General features: G+C 43.7%; 1 protein-coding gene, 1 long non-coding RNA gene and 1 pseudogene across 2 annotated transcripts; all 3 read left to right on the forward strand.

Annotated features, from left to right (window-relative positions):
- Positions 1-411: 411 nt before the first annotated feature.
- On the forward strand, positions 412-3,720 carry LOC126953422 (COP9 signalosome complex subunit 1-like; annotated as a pseudogene).
- A 4,364-nt stretch (positions 3,721-8,084) lies between these two features.
- GJA10 (gap junction protein alpha 10) lies at positions 8,085-9,722 on the forward strand. Its single transcript, XM_050789356.1, has one exon. It carries the CDS (start codon positions 8,085-8,087, stop codon positions 9,714-9,716), a length of 1,632 nt encoding a protein of 543 aa, XP_050645313.1. The 3' UTR covers positions 9,717-9,722.
- An 11,220-nt stretch (positions 9,723-20,942) lies between these two features.
- LOC126952251 (uncharacterized) lies at positions 20,943-24,364 on the forward strand. Its single transcript, XR_007724828.1, has 2 exons — positions 20,943-21,009; positions 24,165-24,364. It is a non-coding gene; the product is annotated as an uncharacterized LOC126952251 (long non-coding RNA).

Consider the following 24,364-nt stretch of genomic DNA (forward strand, 5'->3'; position numbering starts at 1 on the left):
AATAGAGTATTGGCACAGAAATGGACGGCATGCTGTGGCGGGGCAGGTGCAAGATGCCGCTGATGGTTCAGGTGCTTAATTTGCAGTAGGGGCTCCGCGCGGTGGCTCATGGCTGTAATCCCAGCATTTTGGGAGGCTGAGGAGGGCACATCACTTGAGGCCAGGAGTTCGAGAGCAGTCTGGCCAACATGGTGAAACCCCGTCTCTACTAAAAATACAAAAATTAGCCGGGCGTGGTGGCGCATGCTTGTAATCCCAGCTACTCAGGAGGCTGAGGCAGGATAATCGCTTGAACCCGGGAGGCAGAGGTTGCAGTGAGCGCCACTGCACCCCAGCCTGAGTGACAGAGGAAGACTCCACTTCATTAAAAACACACACACACACAATAAAATTTGCTGTAGGTGTGACCTCCTGCCCCGCACGGCCAGGAACTTAATCTTGAGGGCCAGCTTGTCGTCCTGTACGCTGCTCTAAAGAGGCGGCCGTGGTGCCCATGCAAGTCGACAAGGATCCCCCGGAGGACCTGCAGAATGCACCCGACGTCAACTACTTGGTGGACCCCACCCTGGAACTGGAGCAGTGCGTTGGCAGCTGCAGCTGCCGGATGCGCACCGAGCCGCTGCAGTTTATTAGTGGCTGACTATTGCCCCTTGCTGCGGGCAGAGGCCCTGAAGATGGCACTCTCCTTCCTGCAGATAATCTTTAACGTGGACCTGTACGAAGAGGTCCACCGGAAGCTCTTGGAGGCCACCAGGAATCTGCGGAACTCACCTGACGCCATCCCCGAAAGTGGCGTGGAGCCCCTGCCCCTGGACACGGCCTGGGTGGAGGCCACTCAGAAGGAGGCCCTGCTGAAGCTGGAGAAGCCGGACGCAGACCTGAAGAACTACAAGGGCAACTCCACCAAGGAGCGCAGCAGGCGTGGCCACGATGATTCAGCAATGCCCTCAAGTGTCACTCACGGCCTGAGGCTACTGCAGCAGCGCCAAGCACGCCATCAACATGTCCTCAATGTCTTCAAGGTCAGCGTCTACTTGCAACATTGGCCTTACGTGCTGAGCCGCGTCTGCAAGGCCGAGTCCATCCTGCAGATTGCCGAGTAGTGAGGACAGCGGGGCAACCAACCAGGCGCAGGCGGTCCTCACCGAACTCCCATGCGCTGCAGGCGTGGCGGAGCTGGCCGTGAGGAAGTACAAGAAGGCTGCCAAATGCTTCCTGCTGGCTCGGTTTGATCACTGTGACGTCTCCGAGCTGCTGTCCCCCAGCAACGAGGCCGTCTTTGGGGGCCTGTGCGCCTTGGCCACCTTCGACCAGCAGGAGCTGCAGCGCCACCTCATCTCCAGCAGCTCCTTCAAGTTGTTCTTGGAGTTAGAGCCGCAGGTTGGAGACCTCGTCTTCAAATTCCACGAGTCCAAGTGTGCCTCGTGTCTGAAGATGCTGGACGATGTGGCCACCTTGAGTCTTGAGGCCAGAAGCTTGAGACCAGTTGGGTCAACATGGCAAAATCCCGTCTCTACTAAAAAATACAAAAAGTAGCCGGTTGTGGTGGTGCCCGCCTGTAATCCCAGCTACTAGGGAGGCCGAGGCAAAATTGCCTGAGCCTGGGAGGCAGAGGTTGCAGTCAGCCGAGATCGCGCCGCGGCATTCCAGCCTGGGAGACAAAGCGAGACTCTGTCTCCAAAAAAACAAAAAAGGAGGAAATGTAGGACAACCTGCTCTCGGACATGTGTACCTCCCCCACCCCCACTCCCCCACCTCCCCACCGTCAGGACCCTGTACGCCTAGATTCGCAACTGCGCCCTCAACACACACAGGATGGCCACGCCCTCAGCCCAGCGGTGGCAGCGCAGGAGGGTGAGCTGAGGCAGCAAATCCGTGAGGATGTGGATCAGCGCAAGCACCACCTTCGAGAAGTCTCTGCGAATCGCTGTAGTTTCAGCACAGCGCCCAAGGCCGGATGGTGAGGGTCGCTGTGCTGCGCAACCAGATCCACGTGAAATCCCTCCCGGAGAAGGGAGCCGGGGGAGCGACTCCGGCCAACAGCCAGTCCCAATGAACACCAGCTTCTGAGGGGCGGCCCTCAGCCTCCGGATGTCTGCACACTCTCCCGCCCCCACGGACCTGTTCACCTCGAGGCAGCTCGCGGCCCAGTGAAAGGCCTGGCTGCTGTGTGCCCTCGCATCCCGTGTGCCCGCGCACCCTGTGTGCCCTCGCACCCCGTGTGTCCTGTGCTGGGGCCTGGGAGGCAGGCGGCCGCTAGCCATCCTGGAAGGTGGGGCCTGTAGCGCTTGACCACGTGGGTGGCTGCAACTAGAGAGCAGGCTGTGCAGCGCTGAGGCGGCACCACCTCTCGGAAACCTCCTTTTCCAAGGAGGAGGAAGAGAAGGAGGGAGAGGGAGAGGGGCCGGGGAAGGGGGAAGAAAAGGAAGAGGAAGAGGAAGAGGAGGAGGAGGAGGAAGAAGAAGAAGGAGGAGGAGGAGGAGGAGAAGAGAGGAGGAGAGGAGGTTTTTTTTTCTTTAGAAGAAGAAGAAGAAGAGGAGGAGAGGTTTATTTTTTTTTTCTTTTTCTTTTTTTCTTTTCTTTTTTTTTTGAGACGGAGTCTTGCTCTGTTGCCCAGGTTGGAGTGCAGTGTCCCGATCTGGGCTCACTGCAGCCTCCACCTCCTGGGTTCAAGCTATCCTTCCACCTCAGCCACCCGAGTAGCTGGAACTACAGGTGCACACCACCATGCCCAGCTAATTTTGTATTGTTTTGTAGAGATGGGGTTTTGCAATGTTGTTCAGGCTAGTCTCGAACTCCTGGGCTCAAGCGATCTGCTTGAGGCCTCCCAAAGTGCTGGAATTACAGGCATGAGCCACCAAGTGCTGGCCTTTTTCTTTTCTTTTCTTTCTTTTTCTTTTCTTTCTCTCTCTCTCTTTTTTTTTTTTTTTTTTTTTTTTGAGACAGAGTCTTGCTCTGTCACCAAGGCTGGAATGCGGTGGTGCAATCATAGCACTGCAGCCTCCTTGAACTCCTGGGTTAACGTTATCTTCCCTCCTCAGCCTCCCGAGTAGCTAAGACTACAGGCATGCACCACAATACCTTGTTAATTTTTTTTATTTTTTTTGGTAACGACGGGGGTCTCACTATGTTACTCAGGCTGGTCTCCAACTCCTGGCCTCAAGCAATCTTTCTGCCTTGGCCTCCCAAAGTGCTGATATTATAGGCATGAACCATCACACCCGACCCTAAAAATGTTTATTCTCTTTTTGAGATGTTTCTTCTTTCAGCATGTCATGATTTGCAATAAGACTTTAGGTTTGATTGCCACTCCATTATTATTTGTCCGCATTTATGAGGCCAGACTCACCCCAGGCACTTGTTTATGAAATCGGACATGACTCATTGATCTACGAGCATCGATTCCTAGAACAATCAACAGACTGAAAGAAATGCACCCAAACATAAATCACTGTATGCATTCACCAACGCAAAAGGAAAATTCTCATTTGTTTCACGTTTCATTTCCAAATATGATATACCAGGAGAGGTCCCAGCTTGATATCAATTAGAAAAAAATACTGTAAGAAAATTGCAAAGCACCAGAGGACATTTTGAACCTTGGGGGAGGACTAGGTTAAACTCCATTGATCAAAATAACTGTGCTCATTCTGGATTAGGGCCCCACAGCCACCTGATCAGAGCCTTTATATCTGCAACCAGCAGCAATTTTTCCACTAATGAGCCACACACGGTGCAACTTTAAGGTTCTACGAACCCAATCGTGATTTTTTTGTTCACCCATAAGGTAAGTAGTAAATATGTGGAGTTTCTTGTTTATGAGAAATATATAGAAAATCCTTGTGGAGATAGAAAGACAAGATCTGAAATAATATGCAGAAAAGGGCCATCAGCTTTTTACATAGGATATGCTGGATTTGTATTTGATAATAAAAGAAAATTCAGTAATAGTTCTAAGACCCACATTCATTTAATGGTAAAAAGTAGTTATTTTTAGAAAACAGACTAGTTGTCTAAAGGACAAAATGTCTTGTATTCTAGTATGTAAGATTGTATTTTTGTTTTTGATGTAGGCTAAGCTCAGTTTTCCTTGCTATTTAAAAATAATAATTTCCACATTTTAAAGAGAGAGTGGCAAAAAGCAGTATTATATAGTTTAGTACTGCCAAATAGGAGTAAGATTGACACGAGTTAGCTTTCCCATCTCAGGGTTTTTATATAAAATAGAAGCTATAGGTTTTTTTTAAGTGCTAAAGGAATCCTTTATTTATTTTTTTTTCCAGATCTCTACCTGCAGAGGAAATCTCTTTTTAAAATAAAGAATAATGACGAGAAAGTTTTAAGGGAATAATTATGGGAAAAGACCAAAACTCTAAGACAGGATAGAATTTAGTAAGTTATTGCTTTTGGTTAATGAGGTCTGAGTCCTCATTTTAATATCTAATTTTTATTTGCAAGTAACATAAATGACTGCATTCTTAATTTTTGAATTTCAAACAATTCACAACTATATAGAGTAAATTATAAAAGTCTCATTAATACCTCTTCCAAATTCTGAGAGGTATCTATCACTTTTTCAATTTCATTAAAAAATTCTTTATATATGTACATACAGGTAAAAATGTACATAAACCTACACTTTTGATAAAAATCACTCATGCTTTCTTAGAAGTCTTTTTTCCTTTCCTTTCTCTTTATTGCCTCTCTTTTTTCCACCTTAACTTCCCAACCACTCTCATCACCTTCAACAGACCTCAGGTAACCTATATTAAATTCCTGGTGTGTATCCTTCTGCATTTTTTTCTCCATGCTCAATAAAATCACATACATATATATCTCACATACACATGCGTACATATATATGTACATTTACAGAGTTTTATTTTACTGAGTGATTTGCAATTCCACACTGAATCTTTGGATTAATTTGGGGAGAATTGACATCTTTACCTATATTGCAATTTTCAATCCCTGAGCGTGGTATATCACCATTAAATTAAATTTATTTATATAGTGGTGTGTGTGTGTGTGTGTGTGTGTGTGTGTGTGTGTATTTGGCGTTGTCAACTATCCCCCTTCTTGAAACTCTGGCTTTGGGCTTTGGTTTCAGAGACAACACCCTCATGGTTTTCCTCCTCTCTCTCCTTGGCCATTTCTCATATTTATTTGTAGACTCTTTCTTCCCCTATGTTAGTCTCAGGGTTCTGTCATTGTCTCACTTTTTCTTTTTGTCTCTGGGTGATCCTCTCTACCTATTCAATGATAATTCATTAATGTTTATCTCCTGTTTGTACCATTTTTGTTGTTGTTGTTCTCTAGACCCAGATGCCTTCTGGACATCTCCACCTTTGCCGTTCAGTTTTGCTGGTAGAATCTGTATCTTTTCTTTCTTTCTTTCTTTCTTTCTTTCTTTCTTTCTTTCTTTCTTTCTTTCTTTCTTTCTTTCTTTCTTTCTTTCTTTCTTTCTTTCTTTTTCTTTCTTTCTCTCTCTCTCTCTCTTTCTTTCTTTCTTTCTTTCCTTCCTTCCCTCCTTCCTTCCTTCTTTCCTTCCTTCCTTCCTTCCTTCCTTCCTTTCTAAGGGTCTCACTCTGTCACTCAGGCCAGAGTGCAGTAGTGCCATTATGGCTCACTGCAGCTTCAAATCCCTGGGCTCAAGTGATCCTCCCATGTCAGCCTCCCTAGTAGCTAGGACTACAGGCACTCACCATCATGCCTGGCCAACTTTTTACATTTATTTTTTGTAGAGACAGGGGCCTCACTATATTTCCCAGCCTGGTCTGCAACTCCTGGGCTCAAGCAGTCCTCCCGCCTCTACCTCCCAAAGTTCTGGGATTACAGGAGTGAGCCACCACGCCCAGCTAGAATCTGTATTTTTTTCTAATTATAATTTCTGGCACTGATGTGCTTAAAAAGCCCTCTACTTCAAGATTAAACAACATATTCTTTTATAATTTATTTTAATACGTTTTTACAGTTAATGTTTTGTTCCATCTGGAATCAATTGTTGTGTTTGGAGATAAGTTGGAAAAAAATCTAAGGATTCCAGGTTTTTCTCTCATTTTTTTTGGTTGATATTCATTTTTGTATTATCAGTCTTGATTCATTTTATAGGTTAGTGGGAGTCCTTAGTGATCAAGTGCTGTGAGGTCTGGGACCAAATATAGCTTGTTATTGAATTCCTGGCATCTAGCACAATGCCTAGGTGATAGCAAGGTTTGATTTATTTTATTTTATTTTATTTTATTTTATTTTATTTTATTTTATTTTTATTTATTTTTTTTGAGATGGAGTCTTGCTCTATCACCCAGACTGGAGTACAGTGGCAGGATCTTGGCTCAGTGCAACCTCCGCCTCCCAGGTTCAAGCAATTCTGCTTCAGCCTCCTGAGTAGCTGGGATTATAGGCACACAGCACCATGCCTGGCTAATTTTGGTACTTTTAGTAGAGACGGGGTTTCACTATGTTGACCAGGCTGGTTTCAATCTCCTGACCTTGTGATCTGCCCGCCTCAGCCTCCCAAAGTGTTGGGATTACAGGCGTGAGCCACTGTGCCCAGCCAATAGCAAGGTATTAGCAAATATTACTGAATGAATGAATTATGGAAGGGGAGAATTGTTTCATTATCTATTTTTTTTTTTAAATGGAGTTTCGTTCTTTCACCCAGGCTGGAGTGAAGTGGCGTGGTCTCGGCTCATGGCTCACTGCAATCTCTGCCCCCTGGGTTCAAATGATTCTCCTGCCTCAACCTCCCGAGTAGCTGGGATTACAGGCGCGTGCCACCACACCAGCTAATTTTTCTATTTTCAGTAAAGATGGGAGTTCACCATGTTGACCAGGCTGATCTCGAACTCCTGACCACCCACCTCGAACTCGTGATCCACCCACCTCAACCTCCCAAAGTGCTAGGATTATAGGCATGAGCCACCACTTCCAGCCTCGTTATCTATTTTAACTTAATAATGATTTCCTATTTTTCCTCTGTATCTTTCTTATCTGGAAGTCTTCCATATCTTAGAAAGCTTTAACCTTCTAAGTATTTTAACCTTATTGAATCTTGAAAAACATTAGTTTTTCAGTATAAACCAAGTAACCTGTTCATGTCAGTTATACCTTGTTTCCCAGATCCTAAGCTTGCTAGATAAGCAGTTTATATTCACTTTTCTTCTAAGTTAGCAAAAATTCCATGAAAACATGATGTTCCAGATGTGGCTTAATGGATGTAATTATGTGTTATTACTGGTATTGTTTCTGTGTCTGCCTAATCTTTACTGCTACCCTGATATGAACCAGTTCCTGAGGATTTACTTGACTGATTTGTATTTTCTTTACCTATACTTTGTCTTGCAGTGAAAGCCCTGGATAATATATCATGAGGATCTACTTTATTTTGCCTGTTGATGGTTATTTTGGTGATAGGGTCAAGGAACATAATTTTAAAGTGAAAAGACAATTCCATTCACTATTATATATTGATGCCTTCTGTGTGCAATGACCAACATGCTTTAGAAAGAGTCTCTATCTGCAAGGGGTGTACCTTTCTAGGAAGGGGAACATAAGCCACAACCATCACAAAAGTCATTTAGGCACAGTCTCAGGTGAATAATATTAATAATAGTGTTGTGAGGATTCAGGAAAGGGAAAAATAACTACAACTTGGGATGGGTAGGGAACACTTCCTGAGGAATTGAGACTCCTATGATCATGTCAGATGTATGGTAAGTAGAATATCTCATATGGATAGAAAAATGAATACAATTGTGCAATTAGAATGAATTGTACAAATATGGAGACCTATTTGTATACTAGAATAACAAGCAGCTGTGTGGGGGAGAGTAAAAGAGAATAGGAAGAAGTAAACTGTGGTGAAATTGTGGGGGGGTCTTTAGTGTTTTTTCGAAAATTAATGTCTTTGGAAATATCCTATTTTAAGCATGGGCTATAAATATTAGGGCTGGAATATCCTTCATAGTTTTGCTGACATACAAAAGAACCTGCTGTATTTTTGAGCTTGTGTCTATATGTTACCACCATGGGTGCTATTAACCTCAGTGTTTTCTGTATATTTCAGACATTAGTCTTTAACCATGGGGGATTGGAACTTATTGGGTGGCATCCTAGAGGAAGTTCACTCCCACTCAACCATAGTGGGGAAAATCTGGCTGACCATCCTCTTCATCTTCCGAATGCTGGTACTTCGTGTGGCTGCTGAGGATGTCTGGGATGATGAACAGTCAGCATTTGACTGCAACACCCGGCAGCCAGGTTGCAACAATATCTGTTATGATGATGCATTCCCTATCTCTTTGATCAGGTTCTGGGTTTTACAGATCATCTTTGTGTCTTCTCCTTCTTTGGTCTATATGGGCCATGCACTTTATAGGCTGAGGGCCTTTGAGAAAGAGAGACAAAGGAAAAAGTCACACCTTAGAGCCCAGATGGAGAATCCAGAGCTTGACTTGGAGGAGCAGCAAAGAATAGATAGGGAACTGAGGAGGTTAGAGGAGCAGAAGAGGATCCATAAAGTCCCTCTGAAAGGATGTCTGCTGCGTACTTATGTCTTACACATCTTGACCAGATCTGTGCTGGAAGTAGGATTCATGATAGGCCAATATATTCTCTATGGATTTCAAATGCACCCCCTTTACAAATGCACTCAACCTCCTTGCCCCAATGCAGTGGATTGCTTTGTATCCAGGCCCACTGAGAAGACAATTTTCATGCTTTTTATGCACAGCATTGCAGCCATTTCCTTGTTACTCAATATACTGGAAATATTTCATCTGGGCATCAGAAAAATTATGAGGACACTTTATAAGAAATCCAGCGGTGAGGGCATTGAGGATGAAACAGGCCCTCCATTCCATTTGAAGAAATATTCGGTGGCCCAGCAGTGTATGATTTGCTCTTCCTTGCCTGAAACAATCTCTCCACTTCAAGCTAACAATCAACAGCAAGTCATTCGAGTTAATGTGCCAAAGTCTAAAACCATGTGGCAAATCCCACAGCCCAGGCAACTTGAAGTAGACCCTTCCAATGGGAAAAAAGACTGGTCTGAGAAGGATCAGCACATCGGACAGCTCCATGTTCACAGCCCATGTCCCTGGGCTGACAGTGCTGGAAATCGGCACCTGGGACAGCAATCAGACCAGTCTTCATTTGGCCTGCAGAATACAATGTCTCAGTCCTGGCTAGGTACAACTACAGCTCCTAGAAACTGTCCATCCTATGCAATAGGAACCTGGGAGCAGTCCCAGGACCCAGAACCCTCAGGTGAGCCTCTGACAGATCTTCATAGTCACTGCAGAGACAGTGAAGGCAGCATGAGAGAGAGTGGGGTCTGGATAGAGAGATCTCGCCCGGGCAGTCGCAAGGCCAGCTTTCTGTCCAGATTGTTGTCTGAAAAGCGACATCTGCACAGTGACTCAGGAAGTTCTGGTTCTCGGAATAGCTCCTGCTTGGATTTTCCTCACTGGGAAAATAGTCCCTCACCTCTGCCTTCAGTCCCTGGGCACAGAACATCAATGGTAAGACAGACAGCCCTACCGATCATGGAACTATCCCAAAAACTGTTCCATCCTGGATGCTTTCTTTTTCCTTTCTTCCTTCCTGGGGTGTGTATGTATGTTTCTGTTGACAGAGAGGCAGATGGAGAGGGAGATTATTTATGGAGAGATAAAATTATTCATTCAATACATTCAGTTAAATTCAATTCATAAAATAGAAAACCCATATACCAATTGCTTTTATAAGTGCTGGGCATATAAATGGATAAAATACAGTCTCTGACATCAAAGGACTCAGGATGTAGGAGGAAAATTTAGACAGGTAAACATGTAAATGTATCAAGTGTAAGGCATCATGTTAGTGGGAATGAGTGAGCAAAGGAGGGAGTGGTCATATGGATAGGTCAGGGAAAGGTTCATAGTTGAAGTTATCTTGAACTGAATCTTGAAAGATGTGACAAGTTTTTCCAAAACTGGGAGGACTGGGGCACGTGAAAGAAGCCATCCTGGTTGAGAGAGCAGCACAGATAAAGTCTAAGAGGTGAGACACAGCAGTGCTGTCTGAGGAACTGTGTGCAGCTAGAGCACAGGGTGGTAGGAGGGCGCAGAGGGAGGGAAGCCTGGAGAAGTGGGCATGGAGGCCCTGTAGGGAAGCCATGGAGAACTGACACAGGATGTGGAGCAGAGGAGGGACCGGATCAGAGTTGCAGTTTAGAAAGTCCTTCTGTCACAGTATAGAAAACGGTCCAGAGGAAGGATCATTTGTAACCTTGAGTTGCCTTCATCTCACTAAAAAAGGAGGGTGTACTTCATTCTTTTAATATCTTTGACATTTCAAAGTCATATATCAATATTTGGTGATATATTTTACAAAGACAAGAATCAATATTGTATTGATTTTAATTTTGTTCTCTGAAAAACCACTGTGGGATAAACATTTCTTACCCATTATAAACATGAAATGGATATTTACTGTGGATTCTTCTCAATTCTGGAACAAAGGATGACACTTGCTTCCTCACTGCTCCCAATAGTCAACTGTTTCCATTAAAAAGAAAATTCCCCCAAGGTTGGTGGGGGAGCTTCTGAGTTGAGCTCACATACTTGTTTCTTCCTTTGTTCCATCTTTTTTGTGTGTGTGTTGATAATGACTGAATCCCTCTACCCTAGTTTTACATCTCGTATGCGTTTTGATACTGATGTTACTGTACTACAGCCATACCATGAGTGCAAATCAACCTACTTGGATTTTTACTAAAATACTTCTCTCAAACTGATATTCATTTCTTGTCAGTGACCAGCCATTTATTCAGGAGACTGTGTTTAGGATCAATGTATGGGTGCTTAGAAACCTATGCCAAACTAGAGCAGGGTTCTTAACCCTTGCCATACATTACAGTCATCTGGGAGGCTTAAAAGCCGTCATGCCCAGGACCCAACCAATTCTAATTAAGTCAGAATTTCTGTGGGTGGGATGCATGCATCAATATTTTTAAAACTTCCATGGTAAGTGCAATGTGCAGCCAGGGTTAAGAACGACTATTTTAGAATAACTCGGGGCCAGGCGTGGTGGCTCATGCCTGTAATCTTAGTACTTTGGGAGGCCGAGGCGGGTGAATCACTTGAGCTCAAGACTTCAAGACCAGCCAGGGCAACATGATGAAACCCTGTTTCTTTAAAAAAAAAAAAAAAAAACAGAGATCAGCCAGGTGTGGTGACACATGCCTCTAGTCCCAGCTACCTGGGAGGATCACTTGAGCTTGGAAGGTTGAGGCTGCAGTGAGCCATGATCATGCCACTACACTCCAGCTTGGGCAACAGAATGAGACCTTGTCTCTAAAAGATAAAAAAAAATTAAATAGAATTATTTGGCGAGTGGCAGCTGCTTCTTTTTTTAAAATTTCCTTTCTTTCGGCCAGGTGCTGTGGTTCACGCCTATAATCTCAGCACTTTGGGAGGCCGAGGCGGGTGGATCACCTGAGGTCGGGAGTTCCAGACCAGCCTGACCAACATAGAGAAACCCATCTCTACTAAAAATACAAAATTAGGCAGGCGTGGTGGCGCATGCCTGTAATCTCAGCTACTGGGGAGGCTGAGGCAGGAGAATCACTTGAATCTGGGAGGCGGAGGTTGCGGTGAGCCCAGATTGCGCCATTGCACTCCAGCCTGGGCAATAAGAGTGAAACTCCGTCTCAAAAAAATTTTGTCTTCCTTCCTTCCTCCCATTCTCCCTTCCCCCCCCTTCCTTCCTTCCTTCCTTCCTTCCTTCCTTCCTTCCTTCCTTCCTTCCTTCCTTCCTTCCTTTCTTTCTTTCTTTCTTTCTTTCTTTCTTTCTTTCTTTCTTTCTTTCTTTCTTTCTTTCTTTCTTTCTTTCTTTCTTTCTTTCTTTCTTTCTTTCTTTCTTTCTCTTTCTTTCTTTCTTTCTTTCTCTCTTTCTTTCTGTTTCCCTCCCTTCCCTTCCCTTCTTCCCTTCCCTTCCCTTCTTCCCTTCCCTTCCCTTCTTCCCTTCCCTTCCCTTCTTCCCTTCCCTTCCCTTCCTTTTAAGTGCAGCGGTAAGAAGAGGGGAAAGAGTAGAACAAAGAGTTCAATCTGTGACTGTAAACAATCAGTTGGGATAACTCACTACATTCAGACCATCCACCGCTTCTCATCTGAATTTACAAAGTCAGCAATACAATTTTCATCATTTTCCTTTTCTTGTACCTTCCATGCAAGAGAAGCCTTTGTATTGGCGGACTGTTGAGGGAGATATGGAAGTTTTTAGGTGAGATAGATTTTCTTTTTTCTTTTTCTTTTTTTTCTTTTTTTGAGATGGAGTCTCGCTCTGTCGCCCAGGCTGGAGTGCAGTGGCGCGATCTCAGCTCACTGCAAGCTCCGCCTCCCGGGTTCACGCCATTCTCCTACCTCAACCTCCCGAGTAGCTGGGACTACAGGCGCCCGCCACCGCGCCCGGCTAATTTTTTGTATTTTTCGTAGAGACGGCGTTTCACCGTGTTAGCCAGGATGGTCTCTATCTGCTGACCTCGTGATCCGCCCACCTCGGCCTCCCAAAGTGCTGGGATTACAGGCGTGAGCCACCGTGCCCGGCCGAGATAGATTTTCTAATCCTTCAGTTTATCTTTTGGGAGAGGCCAGCCAAGCTCAGAATCCTGGAGTGAAGATGATGAAGCTGATGGGCTCTCTCTTTTCTTTTCTGTATGGACTTTATTGTATTCATAAATATAAGTAGGAGTAAAAAATAATTTGCACTGAGGAAATGCATCACTAACTTTTTTTTTTTTTTTTTTGAGATGGAGTCTGGCTCTGTCGCCAGGCTGGAATGCAGTGGTGCGATCTCGGCTCACTGCAGCCTCCGCCTCCTGAGTTCAAGCAATTTTCCTGCCTCAGCCTTCCAAGTAGCTGCGACTACAGGCACTCACCACCATGCCCAGCTAACTTTTGTATTTTTAGTAGAGAGGGGGTTTCGCCATATTGGCCAGGATGGTCTCGATCTCTTGACCTTGTGATCCACCCGCCTCGATCTCCCAAAGTACTGGGATTACAGGCGTGAGCCACTGCGCCTGGCCACTAACCTTTTATAAATACAAGACATAAACGTCTAATCAGGCCTGTTTTACTCTTTGAATGTTAAAGCGTTTTGTTTTTTTCCAATTCAGTGTTTTCCCCTTTATTTTTCATACTTTAGGAACAATATAAACAAAAACCTCCACAATACACAACATCCAATCCTGTTGTCAAATTAGAGACAGAATGGGATTTGACACCCTTATTTCCTGACTGAGACACAAGGACAGGAGAGAAAAGGAAACAGTAGATGACAGCAGAGGGAGCCAGGTGGGATGGCACCACTCAAGGCTGCAGAGAGCCATGGAGTCACTGCACAGAGGGTTATCAACTTTATTTTTTAGAGCAGTTTTAGGTTCACAGTGAAGTTGAATGGAAAATACAGAGAGTGCTCATATACTCACTGTTCCCCTACATGTGCGAACCTCCCCAGCTATTGACCTCCTATTATCAGAGTGGTACATTTGTTACAACTGACGAACCTACACTGACATATCATTATCACCCAAAGCCCATATTTACATTAGGATTCACCCTTGGTATGGTGCATTCTATGGGTTTGGACAAATGTATAATGACATGGATTTACCAGTATAGTATCATACAGAGGAGTTTCACTGTCTTAAAAACCCTCTGTGCTTCCTCTATTCATCCCTTCTTCCCCCAAGCCCTGGCAACCACTGATCTTTTACTGAATCTAACGTATTGCATTTTCCAGAATGTCATGCAGTTGGATCATAAAATATGTAGTTTTTTTCAGATTGGCCTCTTATTCTTAGCAATATGCATTTAAGTTTCCTCCATGTCTTTTCATGGCTTGATAACCCATTTCTTTTTATCACTGAATAATATTCTTTTATCTAAATGTACCACAGTTTATTTATCCATTTACCTTCTGAAGGACATCTTAGTTGCTTCCAAGTTCTGGCAATTATGAATATAGCTGCTATAAACATCCATGTGCAGGATTTTATATGAATATAATTTTCAATTAATGTGGGTAAATACCAAAGAGCATACTTGCTGGATCATGTGGCAAGAGTAAGCTTTGTTTCATAAAAAACTGGCAAACTGTCTTCCAAAGTTGCTGTACCATCTTTTTATTCCCACCGGCAATGAATGAGAGTTCCTGTTGCTTCACACTCTTGCCGGTATTTACTATTGTCATTGTTTTGGATTTTGGCCTTTCTAATAGGTGTGTAGTGGCATCTTGTTTCAAACTCCTGACCTCAAGTGAACTGCCGACGTTGGCCTCCCAAACTGCTGGGATTACAGGTGTGAGCCACCGCACCCAGCCAGTATCTTGTTTTAATTTGTGATTCCCTAATTACCTATGATGTTGAGCATATTTCCTATGATTACTTTCCATCTATATCTTCCTTGGTGAGTTATCTTTGTAGGTCTTTTGCCCATTTTTGAATTGGGTTTTCTGTTTTCTTATTGTTGAGTTTTAAGTATTCTTTGTGTATGTGTGTGTGTATATATATAATATATATAAAGATTATATTATATATATAATTTTTTTTGAGATGGAGTCTCGCTCTGTTGCCTCAGGCTGGAGTGCAATGGCACGATCTCAGCTCACTGCAATCTCCGCCTCCTGGGTTCAAGCAATTTTCCTGCCTCAGCTTCCTGAGTAGCTGGGATTACAGGCACTTGCCACCACACTAGGCTAACGTTTGTATTTTTCGTAGGGTCAGGGTTTCACTATGCTGGTCAGTCTGGTCTTGAACTCCAGACCTCAGGCGATCCGCCAGCCTCAAAGTGCTGGGATTACCGGCGTGAGCCACTGTGCCTGACTGGTGATATGTTTTTAATTTCACATTTACTTGTTCATTGCTGGTATATAGGAAAGTCATAGACTTTTGCACATTAACCTTATGTCATGAAATCCAGGATACAAATACTATAAATACTCCAGGAGTATTTTCTATCAACTTTTTCAGATTATTCTTTTCTTTCTTTTTTCCTTTGAGACAGAGTCTCGGTTTGTCACCCAGGCTAGAGTACAGTGGGGCGATCTCGGCTCACCGCAACCTCTGGCTCCCAGGTTCTAAGCGATTCTCCAGCCTCAGCCTCCCGAGTAGCTGGGATTACAGGCATGTGCCATCAGGCCTGGTTAATTTTTGTATTTTTAGTAGAGACGGGGTTTGACCATGTTGGCCAGGCTGGTCTCAAACTCCTGACTTCAGGTGATCCACCAGTCTTGGCCTCCCAAAGTGATAGGACTACAGGCGTGAGTCACCGCACCAGGGCAGTTTTTTCAGATTTTTCTATGTAGACAACTGTAATTTCTGGAAACAAAGACAGTCATTTCTTCCTTCCCAATCCATATACCCTCTCTTTATTTTTTTGTCTTATCTCGTCTTGTCTGGTCTTAGTGCATTATCTAGGACTTCCAGTACAATGTTGAAAAGCAGTTGTAAGACAGTATATCCTCTTTATTCCTGATTATAGAGAGAAAGATTCAAGTTTCTCACCAATACATATAATGTCAGCTATAGATTTTTTTGTAGACATTCTTTATCAAGTTGAGCAAGTTCCTCTTTTAGTTTTCTGAGAGTTTTTAATCACAATGGGTATTGGATTTTGTCAAGTGCTTTTTCTGCATCTACTGATATGGGATGTGATTTTTCTTTGGTAACCTGTTGATGTGATAGATTATATTAATTGATTTTGATTTTTTTTTTTTTTTGAGATAGAGTCTCACTCTGCCACCCTGGATGGAGTGCAGAGGTGCAATCTTGGCTCACTGCAACCTCTGCCTCCTAGGCTCAAGCAATTCTTATGCCTCAGCCTCCCAGGTAGCTGGGATTACAGACATGTGCCACCATGCCTAGCTAATTTTTGTATTTTTAGCAGAGATGGGGTTTCACCACGCTGGCCAGGCTGGTCTTGAACTCTTGGCCTCAGGTGATCCACCCGCCTCTGCCTCCCAAAGTGCTGGGATTACAGGCATGAGCCACCACACCCAGCCTGGTTTTTGAATGTTGAACCAGCATGGCATACCTGGGATAAATCCCACTTGGCCATGGTGTATAATTCTTTATTTTCATTTTTTATTTTTCTGGAGACAGGGTCTCACTCTGTTACCCAGGCTGGAGTGCAGTGGCATGATCTCAGGTCACTGCAGCCTCTGTCTCCTGGGCTCAAGTGGTCCTCCCACCTCCATCTCCTGAGTAGCTGTGGCTACAGGCGCACACCATCACACCCAACTAAGTTTTGCATTTTTTGGTAGAGACACGGTTTCACCATGTTGCCCAGGCTGGTCTCGAATTTCTTGGCTCAAGCGATCCACCTGCCTCAGCCTCTCAAAGTGCTGGGATTACAGATGTGAGCACCATACTTGGCCTATAATTCTTTTTATACATTGTTGGATTTGATTTGATAATTTTTTTGAGAATTTTTACATTTATATTCATGAGAGATATTGGTCTGTAGTTTTCTTTCCTTGCATGTCTTTGGTTTTGGTATTAGGATAATGCTGGTCTCGTGGAATGAGTTAGGAAGTACTCTTTCTGCTTCTATCTTTTGGAAGAGATGGTAGAGAATTGATACAATTTTTTTTTCATAAGTGTCTGTTAGATTCACCATTGAACGCATTTGGGTCTAGTGTTTTGGAAGGTTGATAATTATTGATTCAGTTTCTTTAATAGATATAAACCTATTCATATGGTCTGTTTCTTCTTGTATGAGTTTTGGCAGATTGCGTCTTTTCTAGGAATTGTACATTCTAGGTTATCAAATCTGTGGGCATAGAGTTGTTCATAATATTCCTTTATTATTCTTTTAATGTTGGTGGGATCTGTACTGATGTTCTCTCTTTCATTTGTGATACTGGTAACTTGTTTCTTCTCTCTTTTTTTTTCTTGGTTAACCTATATATTAGGCTGTTTTTGGATTGCTATAAAGAAATACCTGAGACTGAGTAATTTGTAAAGAAAAGAGGTTTAATTGGCTCAACGTTCTGCAGGCATTATAGGAAGCATGGTGCTGGCATCTGCTTGGTTGCTAGGGAGGCCTCAGGAAGCTTAAAATCATGGCGGAAGGGAAGGGGGAGTAGACATGACATATGGTGAAAGCAGGAGCGAGGGAGTGAGAGGGGAGTGCCACACGCTTTTAAACAACCAGAACTCATGGGAACTCAGAGTGAGAGCTCAATTATTACCAAGGAGATGGCCCAAGCCATTCATGAGGGCTCTGTCCTCGTGATCTAAATACCTCCCACCAGGCCCCACCTCCAATACTGGGGATTACAATTTGGGGAGGGACAAATATGCAAATGATATTAGCCTGGCTAGAGACTTACACACTTTATTGATGTCTTCAAAGAGGTAGATTTTGGTTTTGTTGATGTTCCCTATTAATTTCCTGTTTCAACTTCATTCATCTCTGCTCTAATTTTCATTATTGCTTTGTTTCTGCTTCCAGTGGATTTAACTTTTTTTTAGTTTTCTAAAAGTAGATAATTGATTTTAGATCTTTCTTCTTTTCTTTTCTTTTTCTTTTTTTTGAGACAGAGTTTTGCTTTTTTTGCCCAGGCTGAAGTGCAATGGCACGATCTCGGCTCGCTGCAAACTCTGCCTACTGGGTTCAAGTGATTCTTCCGTCTCAGCCTCCCTAATAGCTGGGATTACAGGTGCCCACCATCATGTCTAGCTAATTTTTGTATTTTTTAGTAGAGACGGTGTTTCACCATGTTGGCCAGGCTGGTCTCGAACTCCTGACCTCAGGTGATACGCCTGCCTCTGCCTCCCAAAGTGCTGGGATTACAGGCGTGAGCCACCGTGCCCAGCCTAGATCTTTCTTCTTTTCTAATTATACATTCAATGCTATGAATTTCTCCCTAAGCACTGCTTTTGCGGTATCTCACACATTTTGATAAGTTGTTATCATTTTTGTTTAGTTGAAAATATGTTTTTTTCCAAGATTTCCTCCTTGACATATGTGTTATTTATAAATGTATAGTTTAATCTCCAAGTATTTAGAAATTTCCAGCTATCTTTCTTTTTTCTTTTTTTTTAAGAGGCAGGCTCTCTCGCTTTGTCACCCAGGCTGATATGCATTGGCACTATATTAGCTCACTACAGCCCCAAACTTCTGGGCTCAAGTGATCCTCTTACCTCAGCCTCCTCAGTAGCTGGGACTATGGGTGTGCACCATCATGCTTGGCCAATTTTTAAATTTTTTTGTAGAACTGGGATGTCACTTTGTAGCCCAGGCTAGTATTGAACTCCTGGCTTAAAGCAACCCTCCAGCCTTGGCCTCCCAAAGTGCCGGGATTACAGGTGTGAACCACTGTACCTGGCCGCAGCTGTGATTAATTTCTAGTTTAACTCCATTGTGATCTGAAAACAGACATTGTATGATTTCTATTTTTAAAATTTTAAAAGAGAAGACCACAACCTAGAATGTGGTCTATCGTGGTAAATGTTCCATGTGAGCTTGAGAAGAATGTGTATTCTGTTGTTACTAGATGAAGTAGCCAATAGATGTTAATTTTTTTCTTTTTAAATTTTTTTCTTTTCTTTTTTTTTTTTTTTTTTTTTTTTTGAGACGGAGTCTCTCTCTGTCGCCCAGGCTGGAGTGCAGTGGCATGATCTCGGCTCACTGCAAGCTCTGCCTCTCGGGTTCACACCATTCTCCTGCCTCAGCCTCCCGAGTAGCTGGGACTACATGTACACACTGCCGTGCCCGGCTAATTTTTTTTTAATTTTTAGTAGAGACGGGGTTTCACCATGTTAGCCAGGATGGTCTCGGTCTCCCAACCCTGTGATCCGCCTGCCTTGGCCTCCCAAAGTGCTGGGATTACAGGCATGAGCCACCGAGCTCGGCCTTAATTTTTTAATAAATTATTTTACATTTTGTAGAGATGGGATCTCACTATGATGACCAAATTGGTCTTGAACTTTTGGCCTCAAGCAATCTTCCCATTAGCCTTAGATGTTAATTATATCCAGTTAATTGATGGTGCTGTTGAGTTCAACTATGTCCTTTTGGCTTTTCTGCCTGCTGCATCTGTCCATTTCTGATATAATGAAGCTAGGGTCTCCAACTATAATAGTGCATTCATTTATTTCTGCTTGCGGTTCTAGCAGTTTTTGCCTCACATATTCTGGTCTTCTGTCGTTAGGTGCATACACATTAAGGATTGTTTTTTCTCAGAGTGTTCACTCCTTTATCATTTGCATTGCCCCTCTTTATCCCTGATAACTTTCCTGAAGTCTTCTCTGTCTGAAATTAATATAGCTACTCCTGCCTTCTTTTGATTAGTGTGAGCATGATATATCTTTCTTCATTTCTTTACTTTTACTTTATACATACCTTTATATATAAAGTTGGTTTCTTATAGATAATATATAATGCATCTTGTTTTTATTTTTATTTTTTTAGAGACAGGGTCTCACTCTGTTGCCTGGCTAGAGTGTAGTGGCATGATCATGGCTCATAGCAGTTTTGACCTCCTGGGCTCAAGGGATCCTCCCACCCCAGCCTCTTAAGTAGCTAGGACTACAGGTGCACATCACCACACTCAGCTAATTTTTTTGTTGTTGTTGTTGAGACAGAGTCTCACTCTTGTCACCCAGGCTGGAGTACAATGGCACGATCTTGGCTAACTGCAACCTCTGCATCTTGGTTCAAGCGATTCTCCTGCCTCAGCCTCCCGAGTAGCTGGGATTACAGGTGCCACCACACCCAGCTAATTTTTGTATTTTTGGTAGAGATGGGGTTTCACCATGTTGGCCAGACTGGTCTCGAACTCCTGACCTCAGGTGATCCACCCGCCTCTACCTCCCAAAGTGCTGAGATTATAGGCATGAGCCACCGCTTCTGGCACAGCTAATTTTTAAATTTTTTGTAGAGATGGGTTCTCATTATGTTTCCCAGTCTAGTCTTGAACTCTTGGGCTCAAATGATCCTCCCTCCTTGGCCTTCCCAAAGTGCTGGGATTACATGTGAGAGCCATCATGCCCCATCTGTGTCTTGTTTTTTGATCCAGTCTGACAATCTCTGTACTTTGTGTATTTAGACGACTGGGGTGAAAAGTGATTATTGATATAATGGCATTAATATTTAGTATATTTATTACTAATTTCCATTTGTTGCCCTTGTTCTTTGCTCCTATTTTTGTCATGCACACCTTTTCTGCCTTTTGTGATTTTAATTGAGCACTCTATATGATTTCATTTTCTCTCCTTTTTTTTTTTTTTTTTTTTTTTTTTTTTGAGATGGAGTCTTGCTCTCTCACCCAGGCTGGAGTGCAGGTGCAGTGGTGCAATCTCGGCTCACTACAACCTCCACCTCCCAGTTCAAGCGATTTGCCTGCCTCAGCCTCCCGAGTAACTGGGATTACTGACAATCGCCACCATGCCTGGCTAATTTTTGTATTTTTAGTAGAGACGGGGTTTCACCATGTTGGCCAGGTTGGTCTTGAACTCCTGACCTCAGGTGATCCACCTGCCTCAGCCTCCCAAAGTGCTGGGATTACAGGCATGAGCCACCGTGCCAGGCATCATTTTCTCTCCTTTCTCTTTTTTTTTTTTTTTTCCAGACAGAGTCTCACTCTGTCCCCCAGGCTGAAGTGCAGTGGCACAATCTCGGCCCACTGCAATCTCTGCCTCCTGGGTTCAAGCGATTCTCCTGACTCAGCCTCCTGAGTATCTGGGATTACAGGCGCGCACCACCAAACCCGGCTAATTTTTGTATTTTTAGTAGAGACGGGGTTTCACCATTTTGGTCAGGTTGGTCTCAAACTCCTGACCTCATGATCCGCCCACCTCAGCCTTCCAAAGTGCTAGGATTACAGGTGCGAACCACTGCGCCCGGCCTTTCTCTCCTTTCTTAACATATTATACTTCCTTTAAAACTTTTTTGGGCCGGGCGCGGTGGCTCAAGCCTGTAATCCCAGCACTTTGGGAGGCCGAGACGGGTGGATCACGAGGTCAGGAGATCGAGACCATCCTGGCTAACACGGTGAAACCCCGTCTCTACTAAAAAAATACAAAAAAATAGCCGGGCGAGGTGGTGGGCGCCTGTAGTCCCAGCTACTCGGGAGGCTGAGGCAGGAGAATGGCGTGAACCCGGGAGGCGGAGCTTGCAGTGAGCTGAGATCCGGCCACTGCACTCCAGCCTGGGCGACAGAGCGAGACTCCGTCTCAAAAAAAAAAAAAAAAAAAACTTTTTTGGTGGTTGTCCTAGAGTTTGCAATATGCATTTACAACTAATCCAAGTTCACTTTCAGATAACACTATACTACTTTATGGTGGTATAACTACCATTAATAAAAAAAAATCCTAATGCCTCCCTCCTGTCTTTATACTATTGCTGTCATTCATTTCATGCATACATAAACATACAAACATATGTATGTGCGTCTGTACGTTATTCTTAAGAATACGAAAGATACAATTTTGCATTTTACCTTCCCTTGTTTCCTATCTAATGTTTTCCCTTTCTTTATGTAGATCTGAGTTTCTGACCTACATTTTTTTTTTTTCCTCTTTGAAGGACTCTTTTTTTTTTTGAGACGGAGTCTCGCTCTGTCGCCTAAGCTGGAGTGCAGTGGCCGGATCTCAGCTCACTGCAAGCTCCGCCTCCCGGGTTTACGCCATTCTCCTGCCTCAGCCTCCCGAGTAGCTGGGACTACAGGCGCCCGCCACCTCGCCCGACTAGTTTTTTGTATTTTTTAATAGAGACGGGGTTTCACCGGGTTAGCCAGGATGGTCTCGATCTCCTGACCTCGTGATCCGCCCGTCTCGGCCTCCCAAAGTGCTGGGATTACAGGCTTGAGCCACTGCACCCGGCCACATTCCTTCAATTCTTATTTGTCTAAGAAAGTCTTTACTTCTCCTTCACTTTTTTTGTTTGTTTGTTTGTTTTTTGAGACAGAGTCTCGCTCTGTTGCCTAGGCTGGAATGCAGTGGTGTGATCTCCGCTCATTGCAACCTCTACCTCTTGGGTTCAAGCGATACTCCTGCCTCAGCTTCCCAAGTAGCTGGGATCACAGGTGTGTACCACCATACCTGGCTAATTTTTGTATTTTTAATAGAGATGGGGGTTTCACCAGGTTGGCCAGGTTGGTTTTGAACTCTTGACTTCAAGCGATTCGCCTGCCTTGGCCTCGCAAAGTGCTGGGATTACAGGCCACTGCACCTGGCCTTCTCCTTCACTTTGAAGGATAATTCTCAGGGTACAGAATTCTAGATTGGTGGTGTGGTGTTTTCCTCTCAATGCTTTAACTATTTCATTCTCCTGTCTTCTTGCTTGTATCATTTATGAGAAGTTAAATATAATTCTTATCTTTGCTCCTCTGTAGGGAAAGTGTTTTTTTCTTTCTGTCTTCTTTCAAGATTTTTTTTTCTCTTTGATTTTCTGAAGTTTGAATGTGATAAGCCTAGAGGTAGTTGTTTTTTTTTTTTTTTTTTTTTTTTGGCATATATCCCATTTGGTGTTTTCTGGACTTCCTGGGTGTGTGGTTTGGTGTCTGACATCAGATTTGGGAGCTTATTAGTATTACAGCTTCAAATATTTCTTGTCTTCCTTTCTCTGTTTCTTCTCCTTCTGGTTTATATGTATGTTATACCTGTTGTAATTGTCCCACAGTTCTTGAGTATTCTGTTCTATCTTGTTTTTGTTTGTTTTAGTCTTTTTTTAATCTTTGTTTTCAGTCTGGAAGTTTCTATTTTTATATCTTCAAGCTCAGAGATTCTTTCCTCAGCCATGTCCAGTCTACTAATGAGCCCATCAAAGGCATTCTTTATTTCTGTTACAATGTTTTTGATCTCTAGCACTTTTTTGTGATTCTTTCTTAGGCTTTTCATCTCCTAACTTACATTATCTACCTGTTCTTATATATTGTCTACTTTTTCCATTAGAGCCCTTAGCATATTAATCATACTTTTAAATTCCTGATGTGATAATTCCAACATTTGTGCCCTGCCTGACTCTGATTCTGATGCTCGTTGGGTCTCTTCAAACTGTGTTTTTTGTCCTTTAGTATGCTTTGTGCTGTTTTGTTGAAATGTGAATATTTTGTAGAGATGAAAAGAATGTGGGGCTGGGTGTGGTGGTTTACACCTGTAATGTCAGCACTTTGGGAGGCCAATGCAGGTGGATCCCTTGAGCTCAGGAGCTCGAGACCAGCTTGGGCAACATAGCAAAACCCTGTCTCTCTTTCTTTTTTTTCCCCTTGAGACAGGGTCTCACTCTGTCCCCCAGGCTGGAGTGCAGTGACACGAGTTGGCTTACTGCCACCTCAACCTCCCAGGCTCATGCAATCCTCCTACCTCAGCCTCCCAAGTAACCAGGACTATGCCACTGCACTCCAGCCTGGGGGACAGAGTGAGACCCTGTCTCAAGAAAGAGAAAAGAGAAAAAAGACTCTGGTAAATAGGCCTTTAGTGGTGTGGCGGTAAGGTATGTAAGGAGGGGAAACATTCTATATTCCTATGACTGGGTCTCAATCTTTTGCACCCTAGACTTTCTAATTTTGAAGGCAGTGGTTTGTTCAGTAACCTGTCTTCTCTAACAAATCTAAGAAGAATTGCTGATTTTTTAGTTTGTTCAGATTTCTACTTGTTGCTAGGGCAGAGTGATTACTTCTAAGCTTCTTACGTGCCAGACTGCAGCCCTCTTTCTTATTTCATACTTTTTCTTTCTTCTTTGTTCTTTATGTTTCTAGGAATTATAAATAATGTCTTTGGCCACAGAGCTTTCCTAATTATGGTCACCTTTCCCAAGCTTTTTATAGAGATGACAGTCCACTTCACTCCCCAAAAGATGGAAACACTTGGGAATTGAGGCCACAGCTCTGAACTCCACAGACCAGTGGCTGACACATGGTGCTTCTTGTAAACAGAGGGATCTTTCATTAGAAGTTAGTGTAAGGGGCTAGGTGCAGTGGCTCATGCCTGTAATCCCAGCACTTTGGGAGGCCAAGCTGGGAGGATGGCTTGAGGTCAGGAATTCAAGCCCAGCCTTGGCAATGCAGTGAGATCCTGTCTCTTTAAAAAAAAAAAAAAAAAAAAGAAGGCCGGGCGCGGTGGCTCAAGCCTGTAATCCCAGCACTTTGGGAGGCCGAGACGGGCGGATCACGAGGTCAGGAGATCGAGACCATCCTGGCTGACACGGTGAAACCCTGTCTCTACTAAAAAATACAAAAAACTAGCCGGGCGAGGTGGCGGGCGCCTGTAGTCCCAGCTACTTGGGAGGCTGAGGCAGGAGAATGGCGTGAACCCGGGAGGCGGAGCTTGCAGTGAGCTGAGATCCGGCCACTGCACTCCAGCCTGGGTGGCAGA

This window comes from Macaca thibetana, chromosome 4, assembly GCF_024542745.1.
Source record: "Macaca thibetana thibetana isolate TM-01 chromosome 4, ASM2454274v1, whole genome shotgun sequence".
Lineage (NCBI taxonomy): Eukaryota > Metazoa > Chordata > Mammalia > Primates > Cercopithecidae > Macaca > Macaca thibetana.

Excerpts from the sequence above, each read along its gene's own strand:
- GJA10 (XM_050789356.1), top strand. The coding sequence starts at position 8,085 with ATGGGGGATTGGAACTTATTGGGTGGCATCCTAGAGGAAGTTCACTCC.